Source organism: Fundulus heteroclitus, unplaced genomic scaffold (assembly GCF_011125445.2).
Source record: "Fundulus heteroclitus isolate FHET01 unplaced genomic scaffold, MU-UCD_Fhet_4.1 scaffold_2.2, whole genome shotgun sequence".
NCBI classification, from domain to species: Eukaryota; Metazoa; Chordata; class Actinopteri; order Cyprinodontiformes; family Fundulidae; genus Fundulus; species Fundulus heteroclitus.
The window spans coordinates 197560-214862 of record NW_023396611.1 but is presented as its reverse complement, the minus strand read 5'-3'; the positions used below and the strand labels follow the sequence as shown (position 1 = coordinate 214862).

Here is a 17303-nt window from a genome sequence, read left to right as displayed (position 1 = left end):
GCCAATGGAATGAGTATTTTTACCCCTAAAATAAGATAATTAGATATACACCACTTGAAATAAGATGATGGAGATGAATTGTCCCTATTTTAAGTGCAAAAATCTTATTCCATTGGCAAATAATCTTATTTACATGCTCAAATCCAAGGAAAAATACACTCATTTCAAGAAGATTTTTCTTATTTTTAGTTCTATTTTTGCAGTGCAATAACCTGAGATGTTTCTTTAGGTAACAGATGCGGTTTAAATAGCTGAATTAATTAAAACTGCATCAAACTCACAGCAGCGAAGGAGTACGTGACTCCGAGCCATATGGTGGAGACCAGAGGAGGGACGAAGGTGAAGGCCAGGAGTCCAAAGACGGGCAGCGTGCAGACGGCACAGGCCACGGCGAAAACACCTCGGAGTCCCACATAATCCTAAAACGGCACAGTTGGAACCAATCAGACGGACTCCGGCGCTTAAGGAGCGAACGCAGGTGAAGGAACTCAGAGCCTTACTATGAGGATGCCCACACAGGCGGAGAGGACCAGCGAGCTGTCGTACACCGCCCCCGCCACGTAGGCTGCCTCCTTCTGACTGTAGTCGGCGTATTTATCCTGGATGAACTTGCTGCACGGGGAAAAAGGAGAGCAGAGGCGCGTCAGCATCAAGATTTCTGCATTAACGCAGCGGGACTGTGATAACGCAGAATCAGAATCCGGGTTCGCTCGACCAGATGTGACGCACGTCTGCGTAAAGCTAGCAGGATGTGAGCGACTCTACCTGGCGTCGGCGATGAAGGGGAAGATGCCGTTGTAGAAGAACATGATGGTGAGGACCAGCAGCCAGTAGCGGAGCGACAGCAGCTTCACATCCTGAACCCGCTGCACACAAACAGGAGGAAAAGCTCAGGTCAGCGGAGGTGGAGACGAGACGCTTGGACCTTAAATTACACCGGAGACGGTTTTATTTGAGATAATACGAAATAAAACAGAATTAGACGCAGAAGCTTGGATTTACTGTACGTTTTTTCTCATTTTTTAAGCAGCAGCTCCTTTTGTTGGAAACCGGTTGGTTCTGGACGCACTGGTGATCCAGTAGCTTTCACCTTACAGGATGCTGGATCCTTGGAAGGGTTCCTGTGTTCTTCCTAAACATTCAACCCCATTTTCTCTTTCCAGTGGTGCTGGAACAATGAGCCTTTACTTTTTGAGCTTTTCAAACAAACCGGCTGTCGGGTGAGGCTTTGCTGCCAGCAGCACCGGTGCGTTGTAGTTATGAGCTCCAAAGCTGAAACCTGCCAGAAATGAGTGTTGCAACGGAGAAATAACCCCAGAGTTGCATCACATCTGCGGGTGGAAGCCATAAAGCATAAAACCCTGGCCTCAACTTTAAGGAAGATGTTTAAAGATGCAGGGTTAAAGCCCAGACACCAGCCAAAATGAGCTGTTCCAGCAGTGTTGGGTAAGTTACTTTAAAAATGTAATCCGTTACAGTTACAAGTTACTTTGTTTAAAATGTAATTGTAGTGTAACTTTTTCAATTACTTTTAAAAAGTAATGTAACTAATTACTTTTGATTACTTTTTGATTACTTTAAGGTTTTAATGAGTATTTGAGCCATTTTCACAAATGTAAATGAAATGCTCGTTAAATTTCCATTGCTTGAAGGCTGTCATTTTTGATGCGCCGCTTGAGCTGAAATAAAACCGTGAAACGTCCGCTCGCTTGCTGCTCTTTCAGAAGGCTCCACCAGCACAGGATGGATCATCAGAGTGATAGAGACAAGGAGCCGTAGCGGGAAGCAATAAAAATATCATTACATATTTCGCAAAGGTTTTTCTTTATATTTTTTTAAAAAATGTAACTAAATTTGTAATTCTTAATATTTTCGGAAGTAACTGTAACTGAATTACATATTTTCTCATTGTAACTGTAACAAATTACAGTTACTCTTTTTTTGTAATTAAATTACGTAACGTCGTTACATGTAATCCGTTACTCCCAAACACTGTGTGCCAGTAAGAACAGCCAAATATTCAGCTTCTGGACACGTATCCAGTAGTTAGCCGGGTCCGTTTGTACATTTGAGCCTGTGTAATTTAACAGGTTTGGAGAAACTCTGCAGTAAACTGAGACTTGTGCGTCGAATTCTTGTTTAGAAAAACCAGCGGAAGTTGGATGTCGTCTCATCGTTCTCCCCCTAAATGTCTCAGATAAATCCTTTAAAGCACACGTGTCAAACTCAAGGCCCGCGGGCCGAATCTGGCCCATCAAGGCAATTTATCCAGCTCTCAAGAGCCAAAAATGTACATCATGTCATGAAGTAGAGGCATATATACTATCAAATTGTATAAAGTTGCTGTTTCCTGTAGTGAATGTTATTTTTTTTAACTGTGTAGTAACAGCATCTTGCCACTAATATCAGTTTCCCCACAACACATTAAAACAACCCAGAAATGTCCAAAAAGAACAAAAGTGATGTAGAATGATGTGTTTAAAGTGTAACTCACCACAATATCAACTTTTTTTTGCAGATAAACTGTTCAAATGTGCCTAAGGATGCTACTTTTATTTTACTGTGCATTTTTAAAATATTTCTATGTGGACTGAAATGAAATTAAGAAATCAAAAGTATCGTCTGTACCCCTGCAACCGGCCCTTTTAATGACTTTATGATGCCAAAGTGGCCCAATGTAGCAATGAGTTTGACACCCCTGCTTTAAAGGTATACTATGCAACCGGGGTTGATTTTCCAGCGAGGCTCCCCCCAGAGGGCGAAAGTAAAAGTGCACTGTCATAAAGATGCTCAGCTGTTCTGGTTTCTCCATCAAGCCAGGCGCGGTTGTTTTGAGCTTAGCAGACAGGCGAACGCAACGAAAAGTGGAAAAAACGGCAGTACAAACAATGACTAACACAGTGAAAGTATGAACATCAAGCTTCCCGCAGCGCTATCTTGGCGAGGCGGCTGTGGCGTTAACACGCGGTTCTTTGTTGTTGCTTTCGTGCGTGCATATAGTGAATGGCAGGGCAAAAACACATGGAGTTCTCGCCGTAAAGCGAGACTTCTGTGTGTGCGGGCCGTGAGCTCTTGCAATTGCAAGAACGATATTTCCCCCACAGACCACCAGGGCGGCCGAGAAAACCTTTGTTAGACCTGAAATGACTCATATAATCATCCAAAACGGTATGGAACACATTAATTAACTGAAAAATGTTGCATAGTATGCCTTTAAAGCTCAAAATCATCAATGTCGGCATAAATCGGTGAGTCTGACCACTTTGCGGGACTCCTCCCGGATTGCTCCGTCGAGGCCCAGCTGTCTCATCCCGATCTTGTCCAGGGCGCTCACCACGATGGCAGAAACAAAGCCGAGCACGCACAGCAGCGCCCCTGGAGGACAGGAGGAAGGAAAACCGTCATCTGGAGGCAGAAACAGGCGACCATTTCGGCTCCTTCTCAACGTACCGCCCCACAGAGTCCACTGCATGCCGTATCTGTCCTCAAACCTCTGGGTGAGGAAGAAGTTCAGCACCGAACCCAGACGGGAGAAGGCCAGGGTGAGGCCGAACGCCAGAGCCAGCTCCTTCCCTTTGAACCAGAAGGCCGTGATGCGGTTCTGTACGACTAGAGAGAGGGAAGGAACCAAACGAAGGCTCTAGGAACCGCTGGCATAGACGGGATTATTAAACGTGTTGGTGTTGCCCTTACTGGTCAAAGATCCGTTGCCTGAGCCGAAGAGCAAGCGGCCGGTGAGCATGAGCGGAAGGAGGTAGGGAGTTCCTCTGAAGTGGGAGCCCAGGGCGAAGAGCGACGAGCCGAGAACACACAGGAAGGAGAAGAGAAACACGCCGACTGCAAACACAAGGTTTTAAGTTTTCACTTCTTTTTTTTTATTTTTATTTGCTGCATCAGAAAACAGATTAGGGCTGAACCATTTTGGAAAATAATCTAATTGCGATTTTTTTTTCTTAATATTGCGATTTTTTTCTTAATATTGCGATTTTTTTTCTCTAGTTTAAATTATCATGTCTTTTTAAACATAAGTTTAGATCCACAGCATCTAAACTTGTTGCAGAAATGATTGTGTTCTGCCTATGAAATATTTCAACCAAAATTGCAATTTTGACTTTTCTCTGCGTTAACCACAAGCAACAAAAATGGCTTCTAAATAAAGATGTTTGTAAACAAGGACTATTTAAAACAAGAACTTTTAATGTTTCTATAAATCAGAATATTATTTAAGAGAACAGCTTTTAGTTGATTTGGACATCAATCCTTGTTGAACATAAAGTGCAACCAACAAGCAAGTCTATGTATTAAACTGACTGACCTGTACTTAATGCTATGTATGATTATATAAACTCTAAAACAAGTAATAAAATTAGATTATCTCACTGCTGCAACTGTCTTCCCTTCCATGTGGAGGCAAATCCACTTTAAACATTTTACCAACACCTAATGGACGCGTCTAATTCCCTAAATGTTACATAGCCAAAAATTGCAGACTCTGCGATTTGGAAATTGCATTTTTTTAAATCGCGATTATATTTAAAATGCGATTCATTGTTCAGCCCTAAAACAGATTTTTTTTAAATGCATGCAAACTCACATCGGTTTCCCAATTTGTCGATCAGGAATCCGGCCAGAATCACCACCACCGCATTTCTGGTGATCAGAGAGAGAGAGATAAACTCACCGACGGCGAAAAGACGCCGCCGCTGCGTGTAAACGAGTCGATGCTTACGTCCAAGCATAGATGGCGTAGAGGAGGTTGTACTGCTGGGGACTCATCCCCAGACCCTCCACACAGTCCACCGTCCCATTGATCACGGTTGCATTGGGACATGTGAGGTTCTGCAACACCATAAAGTCAGACCAACGGTAAATGAATGAGGATGGAAGGTTTCCACGGCCGTTAACTTACCCCCTGAAACTGATCCTGCAGGACGCTGGGGATGTCGAAGCAGAAGTAGGAGCCGAAAGTCAGCAGGCAGTTAAAGAAGAGCACCATGAAGCGGTAATACGCTGGAAAATCACAACAGGCGCCATATTTTTTTACCGTAAGAAGACAAAAAACATCCATAATCCATAAAACGAGCATTCTCACTTCAGCAAAATGCAGTTTTTAATTCAACTGAATGTCTGTTTTTAGGAAACACTGGACAGGTCAGTCCTGGTTGATGCCCCAAAGTCCCAAAGCACTTTTTAAATCATTTTGTACTTTCTTTGATAGTTTAAAGTTTGTGGCCCCTGTACTGATTCTGGGCGTCTCCCCCCCCAGCACAGCTGGCTGATGCAGATGGAAGATTTTAGTTTTTATTCAGGGCAAAATTATTATAGAAAAGTTAAAATCCTACATTTAAAAACGTGAAGTACAACACCAAGTATTAATCTTTTAATAAACACACTTTTAACATCTTCAATTTCATACTAACATCTATCCTTTGGTGCATTAAAACTGATTAATTGCTGCAAGTGTTTTCAAAGAACAACCGACCCAAATACTGTTCTTATATTGCTGGACCAAAAAGAATAAAGTTTATTATTGTGATAGAGTCAAATTAAATGATTCAAAATAATTTTCAAACTGGATGACCATATTTTAATGCAACAAATGAGAAAAACCCTTTTTTTTGTTTTTGGATTTACAATGATTTACACATTCACTTCCTACAAAAAAGCTGACTAATTTAATTATTTATTTAAAAAGATCATATTTTGCAGAGCAGGTAAAAATTTTTAAACATTTTTGGTCCCATTTACAAAAAAATACTGCCACCTGGTGGTGTCACAGCAGAATGCATGGAATAAGCAGCTTCCACAGAATCATCTCTGCTTCGTTTTATGAACCCCAGCCAATCGATAAACGTTTTAACTGCATCTTAGTTATGAAGAGCTGAATGGCAGAGAACCTTCTGCAGCTCAACCAGGACAGAAATAAAGTTTAAATCATCGGACCAGGAAGAATAAAATGACTTCAGAGATTACAAACCTTGTTTCTTAATCAGTTTAAACAAATCAGGAACCAGGAGTTTTTTTTCACTCTGCGAATATATATATATATATATATATATATATAGTCAAAGCAGGATTTTTTTTAAACGTATCTATAAACCTGACATTCTAATGTATTGTTTTTATTTCTAGTCATTAAGATCATTGCAATGGCTGCTTTCTGGTCTGCCTAAGAAAAATATGTCCAGCCGTCAGCTCTGCTGCCCGTGTGCGGACCCAGACCTGGAAGAAGGATCATATTAGACCTGTTTTTAAATCGCAGTGGGTTTCAGGATCAATTTTGAAATTCCTTTAATAATTTTTAAATGTCTAAACGGTTTTAGGCCTTCCTCTTTTACACAGCTACTTTTAACTTGTGAACGCCTCGCAGACCTGGAAGTCCTTCAGCAATTAACAGTCCCAAGAGCCAAGGAGAGGCTTGTTTCCAGTTTTATGGCCCTCGTCTGTAGAACCTCATCTGGAGCACCAGAGAATCTAGACTCCCATCTTTTAAGCTACGTTTCTTTATCTGCAATCTGCTGTGCTCAGTAAAATCAATTTTGCGTGAAGACCTCTGATCTTTTGTGTTTGTAGGGAGAGGATGACAGCGGGTTTATTGCTTTAAATTCTGCATTGCACTTTGGTATGAGAAGGGTGCATTATGAATAAAATTTAAAATTAAAGCAATATATTGAACACTGCAAAAGTATTCACAACACTTAAAAATGCCTAAACCTGGATAACAACAGGGTTATTTGTAATAATAATGAAAAACGTCCTTCCACTTCACAGTTATGCACTCATTTAGTGATGGTTTGTCTCAAGGGTCAGCTACCTTTACAACCCATAGAATAAAAGTAGAGCTGCAAAACCTGCATGACCCGCTGAAAAAAGGTTTAAAAAAATGTTTTATAGATAACTACAACAGGATTTGACAATTTTGATTTTGAAATGAAAAAACAACATTTTGTTTTTGTTTTTTGTCTATTTTCAAAAAAGAATGACATTTTTAGTGGAATGGTACAAATATATCAGCAGCATATTTATCTAATAGAGTTCTTCTTTTGTGATAATATAGTGTTTGTATTTGTTGTAACTGTATTTTGGATAGAATGTTTATATTTAGTGGGGTTTTTTTATATATAATTCTTTAAAGGATCTTATGAGGGAGGAACAAAGTATTTTCTTATTCTATCTCATCTTGTGAAAAGTTGCTTAGTGAAGAAAACGTTTAACATTTATTTGACTATTGTGTCTTCCAGTAGTTTAAACGTTATGAAGATATTACATAAAAACAGCTTCAACAAGAATTTTATTACCTTTATAACCAAAACGTTGTGCTAAACGTAATAAAAACCAATGTGGAGGGTCTTAAAATGGGAGAAAGGTCAAGGAGAATGAATGCATATTTAATTTAAACATTAAAAACAACAAAACTAAGTCTTAAAATAAACGTCAGATTAGTCTAATGTACAGAAATTCTTCACATTTATTTTATTTCACGACGAGCAGGCTTTTTCTATCCCTGGTAGATTTAATCAAGAGTAGAATTAGCAGTAAAATATTTTGAATATAACTGAAGACAATTGGATTTAGTTTGTGCCACTTTGTTTTATTATCGTTTTACAAATAGCAAGTTGTTAATAATAAATCGTAGATAATTTAATAGAAACGTGTCTTTCTCTAAATCCCAGTTTGGCAACTTCCGGTAAAGTCACATGAGCTGCTTCTAAAGGCTAAAAGCTCGCTGACCCTTTTTCCAGGGAAGTGTGTTTTGGTCCTGCTGCGGCTACGGGTCACCGCGGTTTAGCATAAATACGCTAAATGAGAAACAATTATAGAGAAATAATCAACATGGCTCACCTTTCTCCGCCGGCTGAGCCATAATGAGAGGAAATGTGCTCGTTTTGAGACCAGCTTCACATCCTTTGCTGATGTTTACATGAACCGTCTGCTGCAGCTAGCAGGGAGAAGAAAAAAATCAACGGCTACGTCAGAAAACCGTAGATCAATATACCATGTGGATGTGAGCGCTTGCGAATCTAGCGCGCGTGATGACGCATCACGCCATTTGGAAATCAGAACCAACAACAAAAACGTTTTTTCTTATTCCGCTCCCTCTTCTTTTTCTTCTTCTTTTTTTTGTAATATTTTCATTGATATTTTATTTTTTGTTAAATTTTCAATTTATTTGTGTTTTTAACGGTGGTTGGCTAACGAGAATTTTGTATATTACCGCCAACAACCGGTTAACGACACAACAGTCGTTCTTTTTTTAATTGCGTGAAGCTTTATTGACAAAAGTATTGACAACAGTGCATGTTAATCACTGATGTTAATTTACTTGAATGTTTAATTTTATTTATTTATTTTCCAGGACAGTGCATGTCGATGACAATACACCTGTAACATGCCAGAGTTAGCCAAAGGCTAGTTTTCATCTGTAGTCCTGTTTGCCAGTTGTACAGTGGCACCCTAAAGGGAGCGTAATATGATTTTATTTATTTAATCTATTTTAACTCATTGTTTATAATATTTAATTAAAATATTATGAACAATGAGTTAAAAATGAGTCAAAACAATATATTATGGCTGTGTAAGTCCAGCAGTTATTTTTAAGCACGAGCAGCAGTAACAAAGGGTTTAATTACTTTACCGCCCAACAGGTGGTAAAGTAATTAAGCAGGTTTTTACTCATTGCCATGTTCTATAAGATGTTAATAACATCTTTATTTTTGTAAAAGTTGTAGATAATCCCAAGGAGAATGTCATATTCATCATCAAGCGCAATATGAATGTGCATGGCATCATCCTGAGATTAGAAATACTGAGCTGAAATCAAGCTGTAATAGGTTACAGCATGACACATAAAAATATTTGTAAATACAGTATATTTACATAAGGTTTCAATATTTGGTAAATATGTGAAAAAGCCTTAAAATAAACCTATTTCACTCCTAGATGAAGCCACTACAGTAACTATTGTTGCAACAAATTCTTCACTTTCCTCTCACATAGAAAGTACTCCTGGGTCAATGTGAGCTTCTGTGCTTTCTGTGTCTCTGCTCTGTCTTCTCTAAGCCCCAGTGGGTGGAGGCAGATGAGCGTTCACACTGAGCCTGGTTCTGGTTCTGCTGGAGGTTCTCCTCCCTGTTAAAGGGGAGTTTTCCTCTCCACTGTCGCTTCATGCATGCTCAGTATGAGGGATTGCTGCAAAGCCATCAACAATGCAGACGACTGTCCACTGTGGCTCTACGCTCTTTCAGGAGGAGTGAATGCTGCTTGGAGAGACTTGATGCAACCTGCTGGGTTTCCTTAGAGAGGAAACTTTCTCACCAACCTGGAGGATCTGATGGAGTCTGACTTTGGAAAGAGCCTTGAGATGACGTGATGTTAATTGGCTGAATGAATAAACTAATTTGATTGCCTTATTTATTGCAGTAGCAAAATCTCACTGTTTTTTTTTTTTTTTTTTAAAAACTCCTATACCTTCAACTTTAGTTCATTTATACAGCACAGCTGAAACTGTCATGGATTCACAGAGACTGTGGCAGAGAAACATGCCCAGAGCATCTCGGAGCATTTTAACATATAATGAGTTACTAAATATTCATCTGATTCACATCACCGCACCTGGATTGTTTGTTACTGAATGAGTTTGTTTCTTCCACCCTAGAGGATTATATAGTTACACCTTAGTTAATTATATATATAGATAGATAGATAGATAGATAGATAGATAGATAGATAGATAGATAGATAGATAGATAGATAGATAGATAGATAGATAGATAGATAGATAGATAGATAGATAGATAGGTAGATAGATAATCTATTGGGTTTTATAAAAAGAAAAAAAAACAATATAAATCTGGACAGATTGGATGCTCTCAGGCCTAATCCATGGTGGCTGTGTAATCTGTTCTGTGGTCCACCTGTTGAGAGCAGCTGGTTGGTCTCTCCACCTTCTGCCGTTTCTAATTAAAGACATTTCATCCAGCCTTCAGTTGGGCTCATTTCATGGTGAACAGTTGAACAACAGCTGAATCTGTAAAGCATTTATTAACCAAAATGACATATGTAAACATAATAAAACAGGATTCTAAACGTTTCGCGTTTCAGATGGGTTGTCCCTCGGCGGACGCCGTCGCAGTCGCCTAAACAGCGCAGGCCTCCTCGGAGGTTTTAATGTTATATTTAATTTCTGCGCACAAATGGAGCTTTTGCTTTAAGTGGGAGATGTCTGTCCTGCGCAGAGCCAAGACGTGGGAAATCTCTGAATCCGAGGACAGCGACCATGACCGGAAACCAGCTCCAAAGCCCAAAGAGAGCCGCCAGGAGCGAACCGCAGACAGCAGAGACCGGGAGACGAGGAGCGCCGAGGAAGACTCCACAAATCTACCGCCTCCTCCGGCAGGAAGGCCGTCCGGAGCCGCCTCGTCTCCTCCGCGCCCCGACGCGTCCGGCGCGCCGAGTCCCGCACGAAGACGCCGCAGCAAGGAGGAGGTAGAGGCGGAGAGGCTGAAAGCCAAGGAGAGGAAGGAGGAGAGGGAGAGGCGGAGGGCTGCCAGAGCCAGGGAGAAGGAGGAGAGGAGGCAGGAGCAGCGGAGGAGGAGAGAGGCTGCAGATGAGCTTAGGAGTCTCCGGCCAGAGAACTGCATCAAGAGCCTGACTGTCTGCGTAGAACCAGGTACATGCTGCCTTCAGGTGCTGTCGGATGTTCTGGCTCCAGCCACCGGGTGTCCAGACCAGGGATGCGTAATGCAGCGCACATCACCCAAAAGCGTAATTATTTTCGGTAATTTGTACAAACAGGCCGAGGAGACACATTTGTCATCACCAAAAAGGTGAAACGGATTAAATGTGGAGCTGTACCACCCAGGGATGAGGGGAGAGGCTGAATGGTTCCTGAATGCTGCCGTCTCTCCGCCATACTCCCTGTCAGGCCACTAACAAATAAAAGTCACTGGTAAAAAAGTCCTAAAGTAACGCTAGAGTAAAAGCTCTTAAAGAAAGAAAGTGTATTTTGTCTGGACTCCTTTTGCTAAAAACTGTAAATCCAGCGTGGCATGGAGGTGATTGAACTGGTGTTTTCAGGAAGTAGGCGCCAATAATGACCTTTACAGCGTCTGCACTGTTATCTCAGAACACCTCACAGTACTTCCTCTCAGAAAAATGTACTTTCATCTGACAAGATGATCTCACACCTCCACACTCTTGAATGGGCTACAATCTTCTCAGTCCCCCATTTTCCGCCACACTTTTTCCTTCCACTCAACTTTCCATTACTGGGCATGGATGCAGCTTCTTTTGCCAAGACTTTATGAGGCTAACAATCTTTGTCGAGGGTGTCGTGTCAGTAGTTTTCTCCATGATTCTTCCCTAAGACGATCATTTTATTTCTCGATCTAAAAATCCTTTTTTTTAAACAATTAGTCTTATCATAATTATCTGACTCTTCGGAAAACTGAATTTCAGAGCTTGAAGCCAGAGCCGTGAAAATGAGCAGAACTACACTCTGGAGATATTTCAGTTTTGGGTGCAATTTATTTAATAAATGAGAGTTAAACTTTTTAAATTGAATTTAAAGTAAATATAAATACATGTTTAACTGCTAGATAATATTTATTGAAGGTTTACTGAAGTTGAATCAGTTTCTGGTGAAAAACTCATTTACGATGCATATTCGTACCTTTCTCTAAATTAATTTACCAGAGCCATTATTAATTAACTGATGTTAATTTAATTTAAACGAGGCCCATGTGTCTGTGACCTTTGACCTCCGCAGCACTTCTACAACACGAGGGCTCCGACATTCTGCTGGACACGCTGGCCATGTTGGAGTGGAGGTGTAGCGTTGAGAGCCGACGCGTACCTGGCAGCATCACCTGGACCAGAGATCTGCCTCAGGTAGGTGAGAGAACGTCCGTCTGGGTCTCTGCTCCTCAGTTCTGAGGAGGTTTTACTCCCTGCTCCTCAGCAGGGGGGAGACGCTCAGGCCTGTGTGGAGGAGGAGCCGCTGCTTTTGGTCCTGACTCCGGGGGACTTTGTGGACGTCGTGATCACCGTTAAAAAAGTAATCAAGCCGCCGAAACCCGTAATGACACGGTGGAGACGCGTTTGGTTTGTGGTGACACGTTCTGCTCCTCCGCACGGCAGATGGCGGACAGCGGAGGGGAGGAGACGGCGATGGGGACCGTCCTCAGACCTCTCTGGGAGTGTCTCAACCAGGGGGCCAATAAGGCGGTCACCATGTTGGTGACGGACTTTGAGTCGGACCAGCGGTCAGTGCTCTCCCTCTGCTAAAGATGTGCAAAAAGCTTTAAAACGGGTTAATCTTATCTTGCAGCGCCTCGATCTCATCACTCCCACTCAGTCATGAGTGCTATTTAGTGAGCAAAGTAAATTTGTCCTCCTGCCTTTTTGCCTCCTACAAGATTGGAGCGTTGAACTTTGTACCGTGTCTTTGAATGCATCGTGCCTTAGCCTCTAATCAGCTCAGCCGACAGGTTTTCTATAGGTTTCAGGGTCCGGGGGCTGAGTTTGCAGTGGAAGAACAGGGATTTTGTGCCTGGTGAACCATTTCTGTGTTCATCTGGTCACGTTTTTTGGGTGCAGACCCAATAATGACCTATTTTTTATGTCCTGATGGAGTTTCATACTTTTTAATTCAAAATGTCCTGTCAGTGGCATCATGATGCCTGTCGAAGAGAAACAGGCCCACAGCATCATGGGTCCTCTGCCATACTTAACAGTGGGTGTCAGCCTCTTTTGCACATATTCGATTATTGTTTTATGCTAAAGCCACCTGGGGTCCGTTCTTCGTACGTTGCTTAAAACATCCAAGATCAAATGAGACATCCAAGATGATTTCATCCGGCTAATCCTGATCCGGCTAATTGGGTTCTTCCAACACACCTGTTGTTTATGATTAGTATGGCTGGATTGAGTTATCTGAGACAACTGCGCGTTCATGCGTTTGTTTAAAAGGGAAATGTATCGATAGTAGAAACATTGATCAGCAGCGCTGCTATTGGCTGTTCAGCAAAGAACGCCCACAGTTTTTCTCCCAAGCAGAACAAGAGCTTTTAATGGAAGGTTATGCCGAATTTGAGTCATTAATTAAAACACCTCAAAATCTGTTAAAGCCAGGAGAGAGGGCTGGCAAAAAGTAGCAGACAAATTAATGCGTAAATACTGTCCATGGTAGATGTTTCTATCACTTTCTACAGTATGAATTTTTGCATTTTAATAATTTGATATTAACTTTGTTCTTTTATATCAGAGCCTCCACGGGACCCACTAGAACATGGGGACAAGTAAAAATGAAATACAAGAATATTCTACAAAACGGTAGCCTTTAATTATTATACTTTATTTTAAAAAGGCACTTGTTATGTCAAGAGATCCAAATTTCAGTGTCATTCCTTAGACACGGGAAGTAAAGGACACGTGCAAATTGGGAATTTTAACAAAAAAAAAAATCTTTATCCATAAAAAATGAAAATTTTCCTTTTCCAAGTCATCCACAGTTTACACGGTAAAACTGTATTGCTCCGTGGCTAGATAATCCATCCATAGTTTTTTCTAATACAATATACGGCTCGACAGGAAGCAAGCCTTTCAAAGTAAACTAAACTTCACAATAAAATGGCCCGAACAAATATTCTTACTATAGGATAAAAATAAAAAGCAAACCATCATACAAATAACTTAAATATTTTCTATTTATGGCTCCAACATCACGTTTTCCTCGTTAAAAGCCACTGTTAAATGATGTGTTTGTCTGTTTATAACAACCACCAAGAAAAATCTCTCTACAATTACACTGCTGCGCTGCGCTAAAGGATCCTGTCTATTGCGCAATACGCGATTAATTCGAAAAACTCTGCAAATTATTCTTGCACCTTCCGCAACAGGTTGCTGTCGTAAAAATGGACATGGCTACGGCAGACTTCCCTATCTCCTCCGCTTATACAGCCGTGATCTAATCTTGTTTACATGAAATAAGCCTGCTTGCGAGCAGGTTTAAGCTGGCGCACATGTTGCTATGACAACAAGTGCAGGATGTCTTTTGAAGAACCAAACGATCCAAGATCATGCCAAATCGTCAACAATGAAATCCTGCTAACTGAGTTAGCGACGTACGAAGAACGGACCCCTGGAGTGCAGGTGGTCCAAAACGTCAATCCTTGGACTCATCTGACTCTAAATAGAGTTTAGGAAACTAAACAGGCATCTGTGTCACATCATATTTATACCCCATGGAAACACAACATCATGGATTATTAAGCAAAGGTTCCTTCAAAATCTAATTATCTAAGCAAAGTTTCATTCATTTTATGAATTGTTAAGAGTAATAACAAGATAATCTGTGATTTTTTTTCTTTAGGTTATTTCTTATAAGATTAATAAGTGTGCTGTTTTTCAGAGTGAAATGCTGCTGATATATTAATATATCCATTCACTTTAAGGGTTTTTATTTATGGAACCTGTTATTTCTTCAGACGTCTAAATAACCCTGGAGTCCACTGGATTAAGCTGCTTAGCTAGGGAGTTGGGTTTATGCTCAAAATTAATAAATGTTTAACTATTATAAAAGCCTTCTTTAATTTCTTCAATGAGTTTTACTACTTTGTAAAAGAGTCTGGGTTTTAAGCTTTACATTTCTGATAGAGTTTGCACCCATGTATCGTTTTAAACTCATTTTTTAACTCTCATTTTTTTCTCATTTGCGTTAGCAGTAGGGCTGAACGATTTTGGAAAATAATCTAATTGCGATTTTTTTATCTTAATATTGCGATTTAATGCGATTTAATTTATCATGTCTTTTTAAACATATACAAAACAACAAATCAATTTGTTTCCTCTCCGTGCGGATTAGTTACTAAAAGACCCACAGCATCTAAACTCGGAGCAGAAATGATTGCGTTTTGCGTTAGATAAAGATGTTTGTAAACAAGGACTATTTAAAACAAGAACTTTTAATGTTTCTATTAATCAGAATATTGTTCAAGAGAACAGCTTTTAGTTGATTTGGACATCAATCTTTGTTGAACATAAAGTGAAACCAACAAGCAAGTCTATCATGTATTAAACTGCTTGACCTGTACTTAATGCTATGTATGATTATATAAACTCTAAAACAAGTAATAAAAATTAGATTATCTCACTGCTGCAACTGTCTTCCCTTCCATGTGGAGGCAAACCCACTTTAAACATTTTACCAACACCTAATGGACGTGTCTAATTCCCTAAATGTTACATAGCCAAAAATTGCAGACTCTGCGATTTGGAAATTGCGTTTTTTTAAATCGCGATTATATTGAAAATGCGATTAATTGTTCAGCCCTAGCAGCAGCTTTCATGTGAACTTTCCCGGTTTCCCAACAGGACGGAGGAGTCTGGGGGGGGCCTCCCAGAGCAGAGGCTACGGACCAACCTGGGGATGAAGAGTCGGGACTTGGAGGAGGTCCGTTTGGTGTCAAATCTGCGTTTTTCTGTCTCTCCAGCATTTCTACGGCCTAAATATTCACCAGTATGAACTCTTTCTAGGTGCTTGTGTACCTGCAGCTCTACAAAAACATCTCGGTGGTTTTCCTGCAGAGCTGGCAGGACGTGACCGACCACGTGTGCGCCGTCACCAAAGCTTTGTCCAAACGCCCGTTCAAGTGTGTCGCCTCGCTTCTTTCACCGCTTCCCCCATAGACATAATATAAGAGTAGACGCGTCATTGGGCGGGTTCTGCCTATGCTGCGATGCGTCAGAGCGTCCGCCATCTTAAATGTGGCAAATCTGCAGTTACTCAGTCACTTAAACAGTATCAGAGGGACTTTAATCTCTGAATATACTTTGTATTCGTAGTATTTTTTTTTGTAATATTACAAGTTTATTTTCGTATCCCTTTAGCTTCATTCTCCTGAATTTATTCTCCTAAAGAATAAAAATATATAAAATAATCTATCCGGCCCTATTACTCCAGGAGTGAAATAATTCTGCAAACTGTGATTATTCTGGAAATGTTCCCCCTTAATATGATGTTTTTATCATAGCATTATCACTTTTGTGTTTGTTTGTTTATTTTTACTTTATTGACCTAGGACTTTTTTTTCCTCATATTATTAATTTTACCTCTTTAATACTCACCCAAAAAGTCTGTTCCTAAAGGTTCACATGTGACACGGTTTTATGAAATAATGAAGACCACAATGTTTAGATTTAACAAATTGATCCTTATATTCATAACACATACATACACAAATATATATATATATATATATATATATATATATATATATATATATATATATATATATATATATATGTGTGTGTGTGTGTGTGTGTGTGTGTGTGTGTGTGTATTTATTGCAGCACAGGAATGAGGCATCTTCTCTGATCCACGTTCACAATAACAGAACTCAACTTTTTTCTGCCACATACAATATGGCGGTGACGTTGACGTACGAACCTGCGCCCTATGACGCGTCTACGTATATGATGTCTGTGGCTTCCCCCGTCTCCTCCGTGTTTCTGGACGCTAACCGTCGGCCGTTCCCTGACCTCCACAGACTCCTGACTGAGCGGTGCGAGCTGCCTTTCTGCGTGGACGGCTCGTGGGCCAGCGGCGCCCGGGTGGAGAGGGACGGCTCGGGCCTGAGGGACGTCTGGAGCCGGCAGATCCAGCAGCTGAACCGAGTGAGCCCGGCGGTGGCCTCGGCCGTGACCGAGTGCTTCCCGTCTCCCCGGCTCCTGCTGCAGGTACCCGGCAGCTGAAAGCCGGGGTAGATTCAGCAGGAGGAGGATGGTAACTGTTTCTCTTTGCTTGTGTTGGCTGAAGGCGTACCAGAACCTGGGGTCAGAGGCGGAGAAGAAGGCCATGCTGGCCGGTCTGTCGGTGAAAACAGAAGGCAAGGAACGAAGGATTGGACCGGACATCTCGGCCAGGATGTACCGCTGCCTGACAGCGGAGAACCCCCAGCTGGTCCTGGACTGATCTGCCCAGCTTGGAAAGCAGGATCATGGATTTAATGTCAACTTTCTGAACCTAATTCTGCATGTAAATAAACAAAGAAGGTTTTAATTTTAATAAAGTATGAAAAGAAGCTGGATTTTCTAACCCAAACGCCTAATTATGGATGTTTACCTTTGGATTATTAAATAAAAAGGAGCAAAAACAGAAAAAACAGAAGTTTCTCTTTTGGGGATTTTGACTTTTTTTTCCCAGTGTCCTGTCTAGCAATGTGACAATAAGAATTGATGTCTTAATGCCAAATACAGCTCGACAGATTTTGCTTTCACAAGTGGAGCAAACATCTTTCACCATA

At 40.8% G+C, this 17303-nt stretch overlaps 2 protein-coding genes across 4 annotated transcripts; one reads left to right on the top strand and one right to left on the bottom strand.

Moving 5' to 3' along the window:
* Positions 1-244: 244 nt before the first annotated feature.
* LOC118556282 (major facilitator superfamily domain-containing protein 1-like) lies at positions 245-7976 on the bottom strand. Its single transcript, XM_036129681.1, has 10 exons — positions 7843-7976; positions 4910-5010; positions 4730-4839; positions 4595-4650; positions 3694-3837; positions 3451-3609; positions 3260-3375; positions 766-866; positions 501-612; positions 245-419 (listed from the first exon to the last, which is right to left on the bottom strand). The coding sequence occupies exons 1-10, from the start codon at positions 7862-7864 to the stop codon at positions 261-263; spliced, it is 1080 nt and encodes a 359-aa protein (XP_035985574.1). The 5' UTR covers positions 7865-7976; the 3' UTR covers positions 245-260.
* Positions 7977-10119: 2143 nt separating this feature from the next.
* On the top strand, positions 10120-17143 carry LOC105926631 (probable crossover junction endonuclease EME2). Of its 3 annotated transcripts, XM_036129679.1 has the most exons (9): positions 10120-10669; positions 11768-11889; positions 11960-12055; positions 12139-12263; positions 15373-15451; positions 15535-15650; positions 16548-16737; positions 16817-16994; positions 17043-17143. In XM_036129679.1, exons 1-8 carry the CDS (start codon positions 10168-10170, stop codon positions 16970-16972), a joined length of 1386 nt encoding a protein of 461 aa, XP_035985572.1. In that variant the 5' UTR covers positions 10120-10167; the 3' UTR covers positions 16973-16994; positions 17043-17143. The 3 variants fall into 3 exon arrangements, with proteins under 3 accessions (XP_035985572.1, XP_035985573.1, XP_035985571.1); XM_036129680.1 differs by having other exon boundaries at positions 11963-12055; positions 16817-17093; XM_036129678.1 differs by having other exon boundaries at positions 16817-17093.
* The last annotated feature ends 160 nt before the right edge of the window (positions 17144-17303 follow it).